At 36.2% G+C, this 15,892-nt stretch overlaps 3 protein-coding genes across 6 annotated transcripts; 1 reads left to right on the forward strand and 2 right to left on the reverse strand.

Annotated features, from left to right (window-relative positions):
• Positions 1-1,883: 1,883 nt before the first annotated feature.
• On the forward strand, positions 1,884-8,625 carry LOC11432316 (protein WEAK CHLOROPLAST MOVEMENT UNDER BLUE LIGHT 1). 4 transcript variants are annotated; one of them, XM_003602989.4, is made up of 3 exons: positions 1,884-1,977; positions 3,324-4,327; positions 6,186-8,625. In XM_003602989.4, the coding sequence occupies exons 2-3, from the start codon at positions 3,362-3,364 to the stop codon at positions 8,061-8,063; spliced, it is 2,844 nt and encodes a 947-aa protein (XP_003603037.2). In that variant the 5' UTR covers positions 1,884-1,977; positions 3,324-3,361; the 3' UTR covers positions 8,064-8,625. The 4 variants fall into 4 exon arrangements, with proteins under 4 accessions (XP_003603037.2, XP_024635798.1, XP_024635800.1 ...); XM_024780030.2 differs by lacking the exon at positions 1,884-1,977 and adding an exon at positions 1,999-2,293; XM_024780032.2 differs by lacking the exon at positions 1,884-1,977 and adding an exon at positions 1,999-2,157.
• A 1,255-nt stretch (positions 8,626-9,880) lies between these two features.
• On the reverse strand, positions 9,881-11,733 carry LOC11431390 (photosystem I chlorophyll a/b-binding protein 5, chloroplastic). Its single transcript, XM_003602990.3, has 6 exons — positions 11,423-11,733; positions 11,185-11,317; positions 10,736-10,848; positions 10,526-10,630; positions 10,317-10,405; positions 9,881-10,227 (listed from the first exon to the last, which is right to left on the reverse strand). The coding sequence occupies exons 1-6, from the start codon at positions 11,641-11,643 to the stop codon at positions 10,085-10,087; spliced, it is 804 nt and encodes a 267-aa protein (XP_003603038.1). The 5' UTR covers positions 11,644-11,733; the 3' UTR covers positions 9,881-10,084.
• A 256-nt stretch (positions 11,734-11,989) lies between these two features.
• LOC11431815 (protein CYPRO4) lies at positions 11,990-15,489 on the reverse strand. The gene is made up of 2 exons (XM_003602991.4): positions 13,744-15,489; positions 11,990-12,522 (listed from the first exon to the last, which is right to left on the reverse strand). Exons 1-2 carry the CDS (start codon positions 15,373-15,375, stop codon positions 12,241-12,243), a joined length of 1,914 nt encoding a protein of 637 aa, XP_003603039.1. The 5' UTR covers positions 15,376-15,489; the 3' UTR covers positions 11,990-12,240.
• Positions 15,490-15,892: the final 403 nt, after the last annotated feature.

Here is a 15,892-nt window from a genome sequence, read left to right on the forward strand (position 1 = left end):
TAATTAGTAAATATATTTTGAAAAAAAAAAGTAATTTATAATTTTTAATATATAATTTCTATCTTTGATACTTTAACATGTGTGTTTAGAGCACATGGTAGCAATTTTTTTAGGGTTAATTAAGTAAATGTTTCCTATAAATATTCAGAGTTTTGTTTTTAGTCCATACAAAATAAAATCACACTTTTTAGTCCATATAAAATTTTCCATCAACATTTTTAGTCCCTATAAAATTTTCCATCAGCATTTTTAGTCCATAAAATGCTTAAGGAAAATGTCACAGGGGCTAAAAAATGTGATTTTATTTTGTACTGATTAAAAACAAAACTGTGAATATTTATAGGAACTAAAAACTTAATTAACCTTTTTTTATGTTTTTAAAACTTTAGTAATATAACCCAAAAAAAACTAAAGTAATAGAAAAATTAGAGAAGTCTCCGGGACAAGGGTCCAGGGATATAGATCAAATTCATAGCCTAAACATTCAATTTATTAACCTTCTCTTCAAAAAAAAAATTATTCACTTTTAGTAGAAGGATTTCTATAAGCATTAAACTATAAAAAAAATAAATAAATAAATAAATAAAAGATTGACAGATCCTTGCCTTGACCCCTCGTGGAAAGCTTTACATGCAACAATGGAAATAAACCAAGCCGTTATTATGACTTTTTTGTTGACTAATGCCGTTATTATGACTCGATATCTGAAGATTAAATAACTCTAATTAATTATTCTTTACTAGTACTCCTATATAGTCCTATTAATCACCATCAATCAACAACAATGTTTTTTTTTTTTTTTTATATAGACAGAGAAAATGGCAAAGCCATTATAAATTCACACACACAAGTGGAGGTACCGGGTTCAAACCCCAGTCATGACATCCGATCTAACAATTTCGGCATTTTGCCAATTGAGTTAGGTCTTCTTGATCAACAACAGTGTTCTAATGTTAGTATCATGGATCTCATATGGGCTGGACGTACTCATTTACACGGGAAACTTCTCAAGCTATTTTTTATTTTTTAAATAGTAGAAATGATAAATAATCATTAAAGTTCACATGTATAAGTTGACAAGTCCGAGTTTAAACCTCAATTATCTAATAATTTCAACATTTTTATTAATTGAGTCGAGGCCGCTACTCAGCCCTAAGACGGATCAAAGAAGAGTGGGGAACCTCTAGCTGGTTTTTGGAATTCGCTATAATTTCTAGACATATCTCAAGCTACTTTATGCACATATCATGTTTTTTTATATCTCTTAGAAAGAATGTTTTTTTATAAGGACATATAACAAAAATTACAAATATTAAGAAAAATTATTAAAATAATAAATTTGTCGTATATATGTATGATTAAATTACCTTTCGTATTTAAATGTAATTAACGTTATTTTTCATATTACAAGACAAATTGATAATATTAATCAGAGAAACATTTGAAAAAAATTAATAAACACATTTAAAAAATTGTTTAAAAAGTTTTGTATCTATGAACGAATAATTTTTTTTTGTAAAGATCTTTGTAATTAAAGCTAGAGGAAATATTTTTAATGAACCAATATTTATTTTACATTATTATGAGCAATCATTTTAATGAATTATTTCAATCTATATAGACGACAAAAGGAAACTACTCCTTTTAAAAAAAGGTAAAAGAAAACAACTTAGCACCACAAAAGTAAAATGGAAGAAGAAGTAGAAAAGGAGTTTAAGTAAAAATACTCATGGATTATGCTTTTTTTAGCAAAAATGTTCACACAGGAAAAAGATTCATACTAGTATTAATACTTTTTAAATAAAAAATATTCATATTTATGTTGTTTCTATTTTTGAGAATACATTTGTATTATTGTTAATATTATTAACTAAAAAGATAAAATGAAAATAATGTGCATGATTGAAGGAAATAGAATAGAATAGAGATTTGATTCGATTGAGAAAAAGAAGGAGGAGATGATGGATCTAATCTGAGGTAGGGTCCACTTCCGTGTTTTTCTGTGTTCTAATTTTAGCTCCTTCTTTTCTTTTCTTTTCAACCTCCTTTTACTTTTCCACAATCTCACTTTAATTTCATCCTCTAATAATTAGTATCACTCAAATTCTCTCTTTCAATTTTTCCGCTTAATCTCATCCCTAATTACTTCCTAATCAGGTACTTTGCGAAGTTTGATTTTGATTGAAACAGAATTTGTTAAAATCGCTTGTTTTTTGTTCTTCTATATACCGTTTCCTTCCACTCATGTATTTTCCGAACATCAACGGTTGAAGGTGTTTTTGTTTACAAAAAGGTTAGTGCTATAGGTTTAATCTGGATTTCAAAATAGATACATGCACCGTTTATTTTCTGTTTCTTATTGTTATTGTATAAAATTTAAATTATCACCTTTTATTTATCAATCGATTTCTTATGTATGTTATTGTCTTTGTTACTTGAAATATGAAAAGGTGTATTAAGAGCTGTGTAGCACAATACTTATCCGACACCGGCACGATACTCACACACGTGAATTGTGATTATATTCAATTTTGTCATTTACTCAAATTATTATCAGTGTCAACGTGTCAGTGTTGTGTTTGGGTCTGTGATAGTGCTTCATAGATTATGAGAGAATAGATGTTGAATACAATCATCAGGAACTGTAAGATCTTAAATAATCTGAGAAGTGCAGTTACTTGTAGTTGGAACTTAGGCGGAAAGAGCTTTTGTAACGAGATCTCTGTATTTATCAAAGGTTTTAAATTGTCGTCACGGATGTGGTTTTGTTGTGATCATTGATATAGCAGAAAATTACAGAGAAAAATTACTTGTGATCACAATTGTGGTTGCGATGCGTTCTCACTGAGATCCTTAAAACCCAGATTATCTATGAACTTTAGAACGCTGCTTCATACCATTAACCGTTCACATTCAGTTTTGAGTTTATCTCTTTGTGAAATTAGAGTTATCCCTGCAAAAAAAAGTCTCGGTCTGTCCTGCAAATGCTGAAAATTCAGACACTGAAAACTTTGGAAACATCATTATTTCAGGCCATCGGCTTACACCTCGAAATAATTTAATCTAACTGCCAAAGACAGGTAATGTTTGTGAAAAGAAAAATACCTAACTGGTATATACAATTTAATTCTCAATTTCTCTCTTGTTCTTGGGAGAAGCCATCCCACTTAAATTTAAATCTCGCACATTGTTATTTTAATTTAATTCTGATTATATATTCAATTGATTTTTATTATTAATTGTTCAGTATTGATATAAAACTTCTTTTGGTTTTGATTTTGATCTTACATTCAACTGATTTTCATTATTAATTTGTTCTTTAGAGTCTAGCTGCTGTTAGCACTCCCGACCCCTCCTTATAATGGAGGATGTTCAAGACAAGTTGCCCTCTGACTCCTCTACAAAAATTGCTGAAGAGACCCCACTAGCAGAACATGTTGAAGACATGTTACCCTCTGAATCCTCTTCAAAAGTTACTCAAGAGACACATATGGCCGAACACGTTGAAGACAAGCTACCCTCTGAATCCTCTTCAAAAGTTACACAAGAGACACATATGGCCGAACACGTTGAAGACAAGCTACCCTCTGAATCCTCTTCAAAAGTTACTGAAGAGACACATATGGCCGAACACGTTGAAGACAAGCTACCCTCTGAATCCTCTTCAAAAATTTCTGAAGAGACGCCACTGGCAGAACATGTTGAAGACAATCTACACTCTGAGTGCTCTACAAAAGTTACTGAGACACAATTGATGGAACCCTCTGAAGAAAATACCGAAGTGGTAAACCCACTACATAATCAATCTTCCTCAGAACTTCCAATTCCACTTAGTAATGGAGAATTGGAGTCTGGCTCTCACTTGACAGTAAATGAGCTCCCTGAATTATCATTGTTGCCAAATGTTTCTAATGGTCAAACTATAATACAAGATGAGGATGTTTCTGTAGATAATTCAGCTTCAGTTCCAAATGATACAGTGGATGCAGCAGAAACAAGTGACCTGCTAAATTTGGTTGAAGATTCTAAACCAGGTGCTACAGAAGATATCTCTGACCAGCATGAATTGCAGGTTGATGTTACTAATGTCGCTGCAGATAATGAGATTAGACTTTCAGCTTCCTCTTCTGAAACAAAAGATTTGTTAAATGATCTTAATGAAGTAAAGATGTCTTCTGGAGCAGTTGACTCACCCCCCCAAATCAAGCAGGTTGATGTAAAAAGAGGCCTTATTGATACCACACCTCCATTTGAATCTGTCAAGGAAGCTGTTTCTAAGTTTGGAGGAATTGTGGATTGGAAGGCTCATCGAATCCAGACTGTGGAGGTATATATATCTTGCATTTGTCTTCATCTTTTATGTGCGACTATTATTTTGAATTTACCTTCTTCACACTTCTTGCATAAAATTTCAAATCCTATTACTCTTATTTCTTTTCAAGGAGAGAATTAGGTTGAATATTGGGGTTGCTTCTTAAAGCTTATACAATATCTATTAAAGGATAGGCAAGAGGCAAATGTTGTTATGGGGTGGAAAAAAGAACAACAGTAGTCTTCAGTATCAATTTGATTATCTGTGGAAGTTGCAGTCGTGCTTTGGTGGCTGTTTGCATGCTGACGATGATAATAACTATGTGAAATCATGTGCCAACCAAAGTCATATTATAGGCCTAATCACACATTACTTGCATGCACACATATAGCAGAGAAGTAACACTGCATTTGCTGTTCTTCAACGCAATTTATGTAGCATATAATCAAAATTGGCTTTGCTTAAGCTGGACGTGTCAAATTAATTATCCTGGCATTTTCTTTTAAATCTCAAGATACAAATTGTCTTTTTCTTTTACTAGTATTTTTCTATCAATTTTCCGGAGAAGCAGCAAATTGTATACTATATTTCAAATCTATGAAATCAGAGTACAATACCTGTAATTTTCTGATATTAGATCAGTGTCAATATGTGTGTTACATCATATTAAGTTGGAATTATTAATGCTATGATCCGTTTTAAGTAAGGTAATGAAAACCGGACCAGCCGGTTGAACCGGGAACTGGACCTATGTCTGGTCTGTTTGGTACTGAAAACCTCTCTGTTGTTAAACCGGGCAGTAAGCCGCTAAAACCGGGCAAAATTGGCGGTTGGGACAGATCCATAGGTTGGACCACTCAGTTTTTTTTTATCTAAAAATGTACTAAAACAGGGATTTTGAAGCTTCCGCAGCTTGTTCTGCGTTTTCTTCTTAAAGGAAAAGTTCAGTGTTTTCTTTATCAAGAGAAAGAGCTGGTAGGATGAGTCAAAGCATACACTGGAGAAGGGAGAAGAAGAGGAGGGTAGACGTGGGGGGTATTAACAAAAAGACACTTAATGGAGAATAAGACGTGCACAGGACTAAGACTATGCATATGAGTCTATGACAGACGTAGAGTTAGAAATTTAAAAGCAAAATTTCTACTGTTATTAGTCATATATCCTAGGAAGTTCGACTAGTAGTAATTAGTCATTAGACCCTAGAAGGACACTTAATATTATACAGCCATTCAAAAAAAAAAACACTTATTATTATACACAGTACTATCCACTATACCCAAAAATAAGTTACTACTAATTACCACTATTATATATCCTGGGAAGTTGGACTATGATTTTGGCCGAGAAACCAATACTTCTTATATACGAATAAGTATTAAAAAATAATTAGATTATGCCAAAATTTTATAATTATATCAATATATTTGTTAAAATTAAGAAAGAGAAGACATGTGAGAAAACGGTCTGACCCCGGTCGAACCCTGTCCAACCTTTGAATCTTGAACCCGTGCCTACACTGGTTCAATGTCCGGTCCAGTTTTGATTACCTTGGTTTTAAGTGTTGAACATGCTAAAATTATTTTGCTGATACTAATTGTAAAATACAAGGAAACTATGATTGTATGGTTTTTCCCAAAGAAACTATTTATGGTTTTTCCTTGCCTTACAATGCATTTGTGGACCGAAACAAATTAGGGAATTGGTTACAGATACTTTGCATCTAATATGGATCCTACTGATGTAATAAAATGTTCTTTTTGCTTCCTGCTGTACTGAGGATCAATTGTTTCTTCATTTACCTTGCTTGATTTTCTGTTGGAACTGTAGTGAACTTCATATTTTTTTCTTCTTTTTTTTCTTTCTGGATATACAGAGGCGCAATCTAGTAGAACAGGAACTTGATAAAGCAAATGAGGAGATACCAGAATACAGAAAACAAGCAGAGACGGCTGAACAGACGAAAAATCAAGTACTAAAGGAGCTGGACAGCACAAAGAGACTTATAGAAGAGTTAAAGCTTAACCTAGAGAGAGCACAAACTGAAGAGCAACAGGCAAGACAGGACTCGGAACTTGCAAAGCTCAGAGTGGAAGAGATGGAGCAAGGTATTGCAGACGAATCTAGCGTTGCAGCCAAGGCACAACTGGAAGTTGCTAAAGCTAGGTATACGGCAGCTATTACAGATTTAGCAGCTGTGAAAGAAGAGCTGGATGCATTGCGTAAGGAATATGCTTCCTTAGTGACTGATAGAGATGAAGCTATTAAGAAAGCCGAGGAGGCAGTTACAGCATCCAAGGAAGTAGAGAAGTCAGTGGAAGATTTAACTATTGAACTAATAGCCACAAAAGAGTCATTAGAGACTGCTCATGCTGCACACTTGGAAGCAGAGGAACAAAGAATAGGAACAGTCATGGCAAGAGATCAAGATTCACTCAATTGGGAGAAGGAACTTAAACAGGCAGAAGAAGAGCTCCAGAGAATCAATGAGCAAATGTTGTCTGCAAAGGATCTCAAATCTAAACTGGAAGCAGCCTCTGGTTTGCTGCTTGATTTGAAAGCTAAATTAACTGTTTATATGGAATCAAAGTTAAAGCAAGAAGGTGATGATGAACTCTCACAAGGAGGCCAAGAAGAACCAGAAAAGAAGACACACACAGATATACAAGCAGCCGTGGAATCAGCCAGAAAGGAACTTGAGGAGGTAAAACTTAACATAGAGAAAGCAAATGCTGAGGTTAGTTGCTTGAAGCTAGCTGCTACATCTTTAAAATCAGAACTGGAACAAGAAAAATCATCTCTTGCCTCGATTAGGCAAAGAGAGGGAATGGCCTCCATTGCAGTTGCATCTCTAGAAGCTGAATTGGACAAGACTAGATCAGAAATAGCTTTGGTTCAAATGAAGGAGAAAGAAGCCAAAGAACAAATGACCGAACTTCCAAAGAAGCTGCAACTAACAGCTGAAGAGGCTAATCAGGCCAACTTGCTTGCTCAAGCAGCTCGTGAAGAACTGCAGAAAGTAAAGGCAGAAGCAGAACAAGCCAAGGCTGGAGTAAGTACCTTGGAAAGCAGGTTACTTGCAGCTCAAAAGGAGATAGAGGCTGCAAAGGCTTCTGAGAAGTTGGCAATAGCAGCAATTAAAGCATTGCAAGAGAGTGAAGCAAATAGAAGCAAAAATGAAGTGGACCCTTCCAGCGGGGTTACACTTTCTTTGGATGAGTACTATGAGCTGAGCAAACGAGCTCACGAGGCAGAAGAGCGAGCCAATACAAGGATTGAAGCTGCTAATTCTGAAGTTGAGGTAGCTAAGGAGTCTGAATTGAAATCCTTCGAGAAGTTGGATGAAGTGAATAGAGAGATAGCTGCTAGAAGGGAATCCTTGAAGATGGCAATGGAAAAAGCTGAGAAGGCAAAGGAAGGTAAATTAGGTGTAGAACAAGAACTTAGAAGGTGGAGAGCTGAAAATGAGCAACGGAGAAAGGCTGGTGAGTCTGGCCAAGGTGTGCTTAACCAGAATAAAAGCCCTAGGGCTAGTTTTGAGGGGAGTAAGGAAGCAAATAATTTTGACCGGTCCCAGTATGCAACTAATCCTGCACAATATTTGTCAAGTCCGAAGACTTATATGCATGCAGAAAAGGATGAAGGTGGATCATCACCGGAATCAAAACATGGCAAAAAGAAGAAGAAATCGCTGTTCCCACGGGTTATGATGTTCTTTGCTAGAAGAAAAACACATTCAAACAAGTCAGGGTAATCCCAAATTGAAATTATGTGCGTTGTTATGCTGCAGTTATCTTGCCTCTCTTCCTTTTGGAGATCTGAGTGACTCAATGCTGGATTACCAAAAGCTGTACTGAGCCAGTACACGGTGATCGATTTGTGTATGGTTTGACTGATTGGATTATACTCTCACTTGATGGATGGTATACGGTTTCCTGCTCAGTGTTTTGTGAGAACTTAAAAAATAAGTTCGTCTATGTTGGGAAATGAGAAAATAAGATGATTTTATATTGTGTATAGTCTTCAGATATATTGAACCTCGGCTTCTGTAAAGATTTGTTTTGAGATGCGATTGAATGAAAGAAAAAAAATTCCAAGTTTGTGATTTGAAGCACTTTGAATGGCATGGTATGTGCCCCATTCACAATTCACTAGTTGTGGACCTTCTGATGTATGGAATATACATAAAGGCTGAAGTCATGGATCTCTTTTGATAATTTTTAAAGCTGTTTTCTGGAAGGTTCCTGTTTTGGATAATTTGATGATACTGCTTTGATGAGTTTTCAATGACAGATTTATCCGTTATTCTGTTTGAATTTCCTTGTCCTTATTTAGCAATAACACTAATTTTTGGAAAATCGATATAATAATCGGATCATCTACTTTCATGAACTTAATTAATTTACACTTCATTATAAGAAGACAATTACTTTTCCCACCCTATGGCCTTCTCGCACGCCCTATGTAAATTACGAAAATGTCTTTTGGATTATAAAATTCGGAACATGAATGCGTGTTTCGGAATGTAAAATCCGGCCAACTGCGAAGTATAAAAGGAACTTCACCCCCCCATTTTTATATAGAATGTTGTGTACCTACAGCTTAGCGGAAGGATGAGCCGCATCAGAGACCACATCTATGCTGTGATGAGAAAGTTTACCGTCACCGGGGAGCTACTGAGGGTGGCAGAGGTGGTGGCAAAGGTGCTGGGGGTGCAGTTATTAGGGATTGTTTGAACATCTTGGATAATTTTTGGTGATGTAACATTTGGATAATTTTTAATGTTATGTAATGTTGGATAATTTTTAATTATGTTTGATTAATGTTATGTTTGCAAAATTATATTTTGTTGATGATTATAAATTCGATTTACTATTAGAACATGTAAGCGGCATGATATGTCTGTTTGGAAGCAAGCAAATTGCGCCAAAATAGATGGCTTCTGGCCTCTGTACTGATGCATTCCGGATTACAAATTCCGGACAGATTTATGAGATTCCGTATTATATAATCCGGAACCACCATTCACCACCCCTTTTGTTGACTTTCAACGGGTGATTTACACCTTTTGGATTTTATAATCCTGAAATTCTCTAAATTGTTCGGATTGTATAATTCGGATCCATCAGCATGATGAAGTGCCAAAAACCACAAAACAATTCGAATTATATATTCCGGAATGGTTCCGGATTATATAATCTGGACTAGGGGTATTTTGGGGTAAAAAAAATAGGGCGCGCGAAGAAAGGCATAGAGTGGGAAAAGTAATAGTCTTATAGGAATGTTTATCCTAGCGATAAGGAAAAATAGTTCGGTAGAAATGGTTGATTTCACACAGGTGGGGAACAAGCAATGTCGCTGAAGTTGAAGACTAGTTTTTTAACCCTGAAGCATTGCATAAGTCTAGATATTCATTCATGTATTCAATAAAGTAGAAAGACCGGTTGAATGGGGATATTAAAGCGTATATGAAAATGGCCATTTTGTTGACTCGCATATAAGTATTTCGTTTTGATTCTTATACTAATATGGCATCAAACCTTGTATCATTGATTTATGATTTATCCACAGTGAAAAGTAAGTATCACGATGTTGGAAAATTATTAGTTACACAAGTTTGTTATTTAGTTAATATATCAACTGTAAATGAAAACTTAAAAGGGGAAAACATTCTAGGGATCGGAATTTGAGTCACCTTCCAAAGCTTAAAGAAAGAATTTGGTTTTATGGATCAGTCCAAGTTCCATAAGACTAATACACGTACTTGTGTCAGAATTAAGAACTAGAACTTGCAAGGATCTGAATAATAGTTTTATGCCATGGATTGGAGAGATGCTCAACAAGGTTATCAATTGGTCCAACATGAGTCACTGAAGCTTGTACAAAGATACCAAGTATTGCTACCATTGCAAGTCGCCCTGTAACAAGAATATTTGCAATTATGAAAACAAGCTTTGGAGTATTATGAACTAACAGACAAAGAATGAAAAACTGAGAAAAAAAATACCATTCTTGATCTCTTTAAGCTTCCATTCGCGAGCACTTTTAATGTCTTTAGCTAAGCCAAGAGGATTTAGCAGAGGACCCCCAGGGTACCTATTTGTTGAAACAAGATTATATACCTTAACTAGCTTACAATTGTGAATAACGAAGAAAAAAGAAAAACACAGCTCAAAAGTGCACAAGTGTGTGTACGGTTATCGGAAATGGAAATACCCTGGCTCTAAGCCTCCAAGTGAAGCTTCCAATCCAAAGAAGGAACCCTCTTTAGCTTGAGATCCAGGACTGACAAAATCCATATACCTTCTTGTTTCAGCATACCTGTGCAAGTGAAAGTAAATAAATCACATGTCCTGTAAGGATAACGAAAATATAGAAAGCTCAACTCATCAAGCAGAAGTTGGAAGCCTGTGACTAAAATCGTACCCCATCAAGAGTAGTTGAACAACAACGAGCGTCCCTGTGTTGGCAAACTCGTATTTTACTGCACCAGCTTCAAACCAAATTGGTATGCTATTAACTCCTGCGACACGAAGTAGCTGCATAGATTGATAACAAGTTTAGGATGAAATGCCCGTCGTATATATGATTATAAATAGCGGTTGTGATACAGTCACAGCTGTCTCGCTATCCTTGATAGAGAATCGTGGCCAAACTTGGCCGATCCAACCTCAGTCGCAGTCACATTGTGGTTTCGACAACATCAAAAACCATTATGTTGCAGTTTAGATCGTAGTAGCTTTGCAGGCCTTTATTCAAAACTTTGATAATATATATGTGGCGCATGTGTTTTAATAGTAAAGCTTCTTTCAATATAAAAAACGTTACTGGAATTATGAAATGTGAAAAATTATGTTAAGAGTTGTGTGACTCACATCTGTGACTAAAATTCCCAAGACCCCAAGCATTGCAAAGCGAGAATGAACCAACTCTGCTTGCACATACCACTTTAAGCTTTCAGGATCCTCTCCTAGTCCAAGTGGGTCGAACCCAAAATCTCCAGGCAGGCTGAAAAGGTTAACCTTAACGTTACAATAACTTGAAAAGAGAAACTAACACTGGCATTTTAAGATGAACTTAGGAGTCAAAATACAGAGAGGCGTAAGGGCTTACGTTCCATCAAGATAAGTTGGGGGATCAAGTCCCGGGAGCCATGTGGGTCGCTGTTGTGCTGCTGCACAAATTTGTTTACAACGTGGAGTGACTCCTGTTCCTGCAGCAGCAGGCCTGAGCCAGTGGTGTCCTGCTGTTGAAGGTTTACCAATGACATTGCTGTTGATTAAAGAATGTTGCTGGAAATGGAAGCTTCTTGCTATTGCTGCAAGTGCAACCATTGTTCTCTAATTATCCGCTCCTATCCCAGGACTACAAATCAATTGTTTAAAATTGCTACTCTTTCACAGCCACATACGTATTATTATGTTGTTTTTGTTCAAGTAAAAAAACCATGAGTAATCATGGGTCCACTTATCCAATGAGATCAGATGGTTGGATAAAAAACGTCCGCTTCTAAAGCCTCCACATCCCTTTTAGTTTTTGCGGACCTTTTAAAATTCATATTCATATTGTAACTTGAAAGCAAGCACATAGAAAGCAAGGCAGTACCAACCATCATAGCGTTAAACAAGGTCATAGTAATTCAGAAAAGTAAAACGTAATTTTTATAAAAGGTCATAGTAATTCAGAAAAGTAAAACGTAATTTTTATAAAAGGTAGAATTCTGGGACCAACAAGCGTTAGCTTACAACAAAACCAAATATACTAGTACAATTTGACAACCGTAGGTAGCTGATTTGAGTTCCCCATCAACAACTACACCTTAAACATCCTACATAGTACATACAATGAGAAGTTTTAAAATGAAACATCTGAAAATGTCACTAATTAAGCTACAATAGCTAACAATTAATTGATAGTTGTGCCACGAATTATCATCGCCTGTTGGACATGCTGAATGAGCTAACTTTCATTGGGGTAGCTATAACCAATGGAGCCTCAGGAGAATCAGTGACTGCAAACTTGTCATGCATAAACCGGCTTTCAACGATGGAGTCATCCCTGAGAACTATCTTGTAGCAGTAGCAGCTCTTTAGACCCTGTTGGCTGCGGTAACAATCATGAGATCCATCTTTGACCTGTTGAAAGTTCCATATCACGCTGAACTTTCCCACAGTAGCCACTATATGTCGCTCCTGTTTCCCGTTCTCTGTCACCTAAGTTACCAAGAAGTTGAAATCATTATAAAATGTATTTCCACAAGAATACAGAAGATGCAAACAAAAAACACATTTTTCAGCAGATGTGGAAACAGAACAGACCAATCAAATTGCAGGAAAAAAAACACTATGCCAAACTATAACATCTCTGTTTTCAGCAACAGCAAACACTACATTCACTATAAAACCGATAAGATTACGGATTGGACTCTTGGTAAGGGATATATTTAAACAGAAGTGAAGAGTTTGTGTAAGTGTAATTTTTCAACAAAAAAAAAAACATATAGAAGAAAGTCGAAAGACCATTCAAATAAGATGTCAGTAGAGAAAGTTCAATGCATGTGTTAGGTTTAGGGTGCGCCTTAAGATGACTAAACTGTATTTTAGGAAAAGAAGAGGGTGTGGTAGGGTAGGGGTGTAAAATAAGGTTGGAAGGGTGACTTCGAGTAACAGCCTAAAGGTGGTAGAAAGGGGGTGTGGGAAGCAAGGGAAGGAGGAAAAACAAAAGAGAAGCAGGAAATTAGTGAGTGAAGAAATTGATGGGGGAGTCCATGCCTCTCCAAGACTCTAGGATATTTCTATTTTCTTCCTATTCTGTTGCCAAGCAGACAGCTTCTACTATTTTCTGCACAAACTTAATACCGTTACCAATACAGAACATAATTTCAAACATCATGCAATTTCTGGTACGGTTCTATCAATGCATGATAGCATTTTTGGCTAACAGATTCAAGAGCAATGCCTCAATTTGCAAAATGAAATTAAGAACAATACAGCAAGTTATGGAAAATAAGAGGTAAAGTTATTAGGTGAAAACATAGGCTTGAATCCATTTACTGAATCGATACAAGAAAACATTGCCCAATATTATCAATAGTAAATGTATTCATATAATGCAATGCTATTGATGTGGTAACATCTCATAAAGCAATTTGCAAATAACATATTACAAACTAATTGTTCTGACAACTGTGTAATATTACAGTAATCTGTCCTTGTATTATGCATCGCAACACAGTTAATGAAGCACATAAAGTCAGTAGCCCGAAAACACATGTTATAGCATAAGATACTTTCTTTAGATAACGGGCAAGCACTTAACACACAAAAAGAAGATAACAGTTGATAATTCACAGCAATAGATGATACCATCATTCTTAATTTACAAGACAACGGTAGAAACAATAGTAAACAAGCATGCAGAAATGATATACTCACCCACGAAAACTGAGCTTTTTGGAATTTGTTATTGACTCCAGCAAGATGCGAATCAAGAGGGTTGAGCTTGAGCAACCTTGGTGCAGCAATATTATTTCCCATTCTACCAGCAAAACCATTTTTAGTTTTCCCATCTTTATCAGTAAACACCGTACAGATAACAACCAAGTAAGTATCCGTGGTTCCCACAATCCACTTTCCATCAAAAGTTACATCCACATTAGTAACAGGTGAACCAAGTCCAGGAAAAGCGGTTTTCGCCTGCCTCATAGAGTTGATAGAATACAGCCGAATCTTTCCATCCAAAGAACCAACAACAACAGAACCATCACCAGTTGTAGCAAAGCACTGAAAGTTTGTCCCTCTGGAGAACTGATGACCCTGTGCCCAATTCAACACAGGTGTACTCATGTTGGAGTTAGAGTCAGCAAGATCCTGAACTATTCCATGACGGTCGCGCATATCCCACCTACAAAGCCTATTATCATCCAATCCAAGAAAAGTTGAACCCGATGGATCCAATTGAGCCCCTTTACTATCATTGGTGATATCTTTCATTGTAATCTCAGTACCATCCTTACCAAATCTCCATTCTGTCACAACCTTACCAGTCTCAATATCAAACTGGTGAAGCCCTGTTGAATGAAATTTGTTTTCACCCAATGGACTCATCAGAAGCATGCTGGTCTCGGCTTTCATGAGAAGCGTTTTCTTGGGAGTGCAATCCACCAACTTCGATGTTGAGGACGAACCACCACCAAAGTTAACAAAAACCCCTTTTCCATGAATCCCAGTTGCAAAATTCTTCACAACCTGAATCCCATTTTCACCAACCAAGAAACTGTTATCCAGAGCACCAAGCGCCAAGCTCTGAATCCCACCATTTGCAGCTTCCTCAAATTCCTCCCTCAAATCCTGACTCGCTCTCACTGGCGTGGCCGAACCAGGACTCTTCGAGAAGCTATCATCAGCATCTTCCCACATAGACTCATCAGCGACTTCCGGTTTCGCCCACCCAAGAAAATCCTTACCATAAACCTTAAGCTTATTCTCATCAGTAGCTTCATACCCATGCGTATTCTCAAAAGTACAATTCTGAAACTTCACCAAAAACGCGTCAAAATCCTGTTCAGTAAAGAATTTCATCGCCCAAACACCTTTCGCAATAAAATCCACACGTCGCTGATCCGCTAGGGTTTTCAATTGCATTTCACCACCAACTTTTGACCTAATTTTTGAACCAATTTTCAAAACCCAAAAACCCTCATCAGCATCATCATCGCCATCTTCTTCTTCATCTTCATCATCATCGCTGTTTCCACCAACACAACGAGTTTTAACAAAAGAGTAAGTAGTAAATTTCTCAGAAATTACCCATTTTGCGTTGGGGGAATTACCACCGATGTGAAGATAAAGCTTAACGGCGTTAGGGTTTTGATTTTTAACAGCGTATTTGAGCTTAAGAGCTTTGAGTTTGGCTTCAACTTCATCTACCGATGACGGAGTTTTCACTCGTTTCTCTGAATCTTCTCCTTCGTTTGCATCTTCGTAGTTCGCTTCTTCGTTTTCATTTTCTTCGTATTCTTCATCGGAACTTTCGAGTAAACCGTCGCGGCTGTGAGCGCCACCCATTTTTGGTTTTCCGGTGAGGATTTGATCGGAGACTTAAGAAGAAGAAAATGAGAGCGCCAAGTTCGAAATTTGAAATTGGAGTGTTTTTCGATTTGGATTTGGTTAGGGTTTATGAATAGGATTGATTGAGATGTAGCCGTTTGTGTGTGGACCCCATTGTCAGCGTGAGGCACGTGGATGATGTTGGTTTATTGGACGGTGAACTTAGTTAAATGCCACATGGATTATAATGGATTATAAATTAGTGAAATGCTTACTCCACTCTTGACATTTATTAATTAAAATGTTAATTGATCTTAATTTAGTTAATTTTAATCCATCTCTTTAAAACAGTTAGTAATTTAGTATACATTCAAATTATAAAATAGTTGTTTTTTCTTGTTTTAAACGATGTTATTTATAAGAAATCAATTTTAGTGATCCATAATTCGATAGAGAAGTGGGTAAATTGATTAAAGATTATTTAATTTATATTTAAATTCAAATTCTCTTGAATGTTACATCTTTAAATAAAATT

The sequence above is a fragment of the Medicago truncatula genome, chromosome 3 (assembly GCF_003473485.1).
Source record: "Medicago truncatula cultivar Jemalong A17 chromosome 3, MtrunA17r5.0-ANR, whole genome shotgun sequence".
NCBI classification, from domain to species: Eukaryota; Viridiplantae; Streptophyta; class Magnoliopsida; order Fabales; family Fabaceae; genus Medicago; species Medicago truncatula.

Bases quoted from the DNA above. Each gene is read 5' to 3' on its own strand.
- LOC11432316 (XM_003602989.4), top strand. From the start codon at position 3,362: ATGGAGGATGTTCAAGACAAGTTGCCCTCTGACTCCTCTACAAAAATT. The intron at 4,328-6,185 runs GTATATATATCT...CTGGATATACAG, and splicing joins ATCGAATCCAGACTGTGGAG to AGGCGCAATCTAGTAGAACA.
- LOC11431390 (XM_003602990.3), bottom strand. From the start codon at position 11,643: ATGGTTGCACTTGCAGCAATAGCAAGAAGCTTCCATTTCCAGCAACAT. The intron at 10,631-10,735 runs GTACGATTTTAG...TCACTTGCACAG, and splicing joins GTTCAACTACTCTTGATGGG to GTATGCTGAAACAAGAAGGT. The intron at 10,406-10,525 runs GTATTTCCATTT...TTCAACAAATAG, and splicing joins CTTGGAGGCTTAGAGCCAGG to GTACCCTGGGGGTCCTCTGC.
- LOC11431815 (XM_003602991.4), bottom strand. From the start codon at position 15,375: ATGGGTGGCGCTCACAGCCGCGACGGTTTACTCGAAAGTTCCGATGAA. The intron at 12,523-13,743 runs GTGAGTATATCA...TTGGTAACTTAG, and splicing joins AAAAAGCTCAGTTTTCGTGG to GTGACAGAGAACGGGAAACA.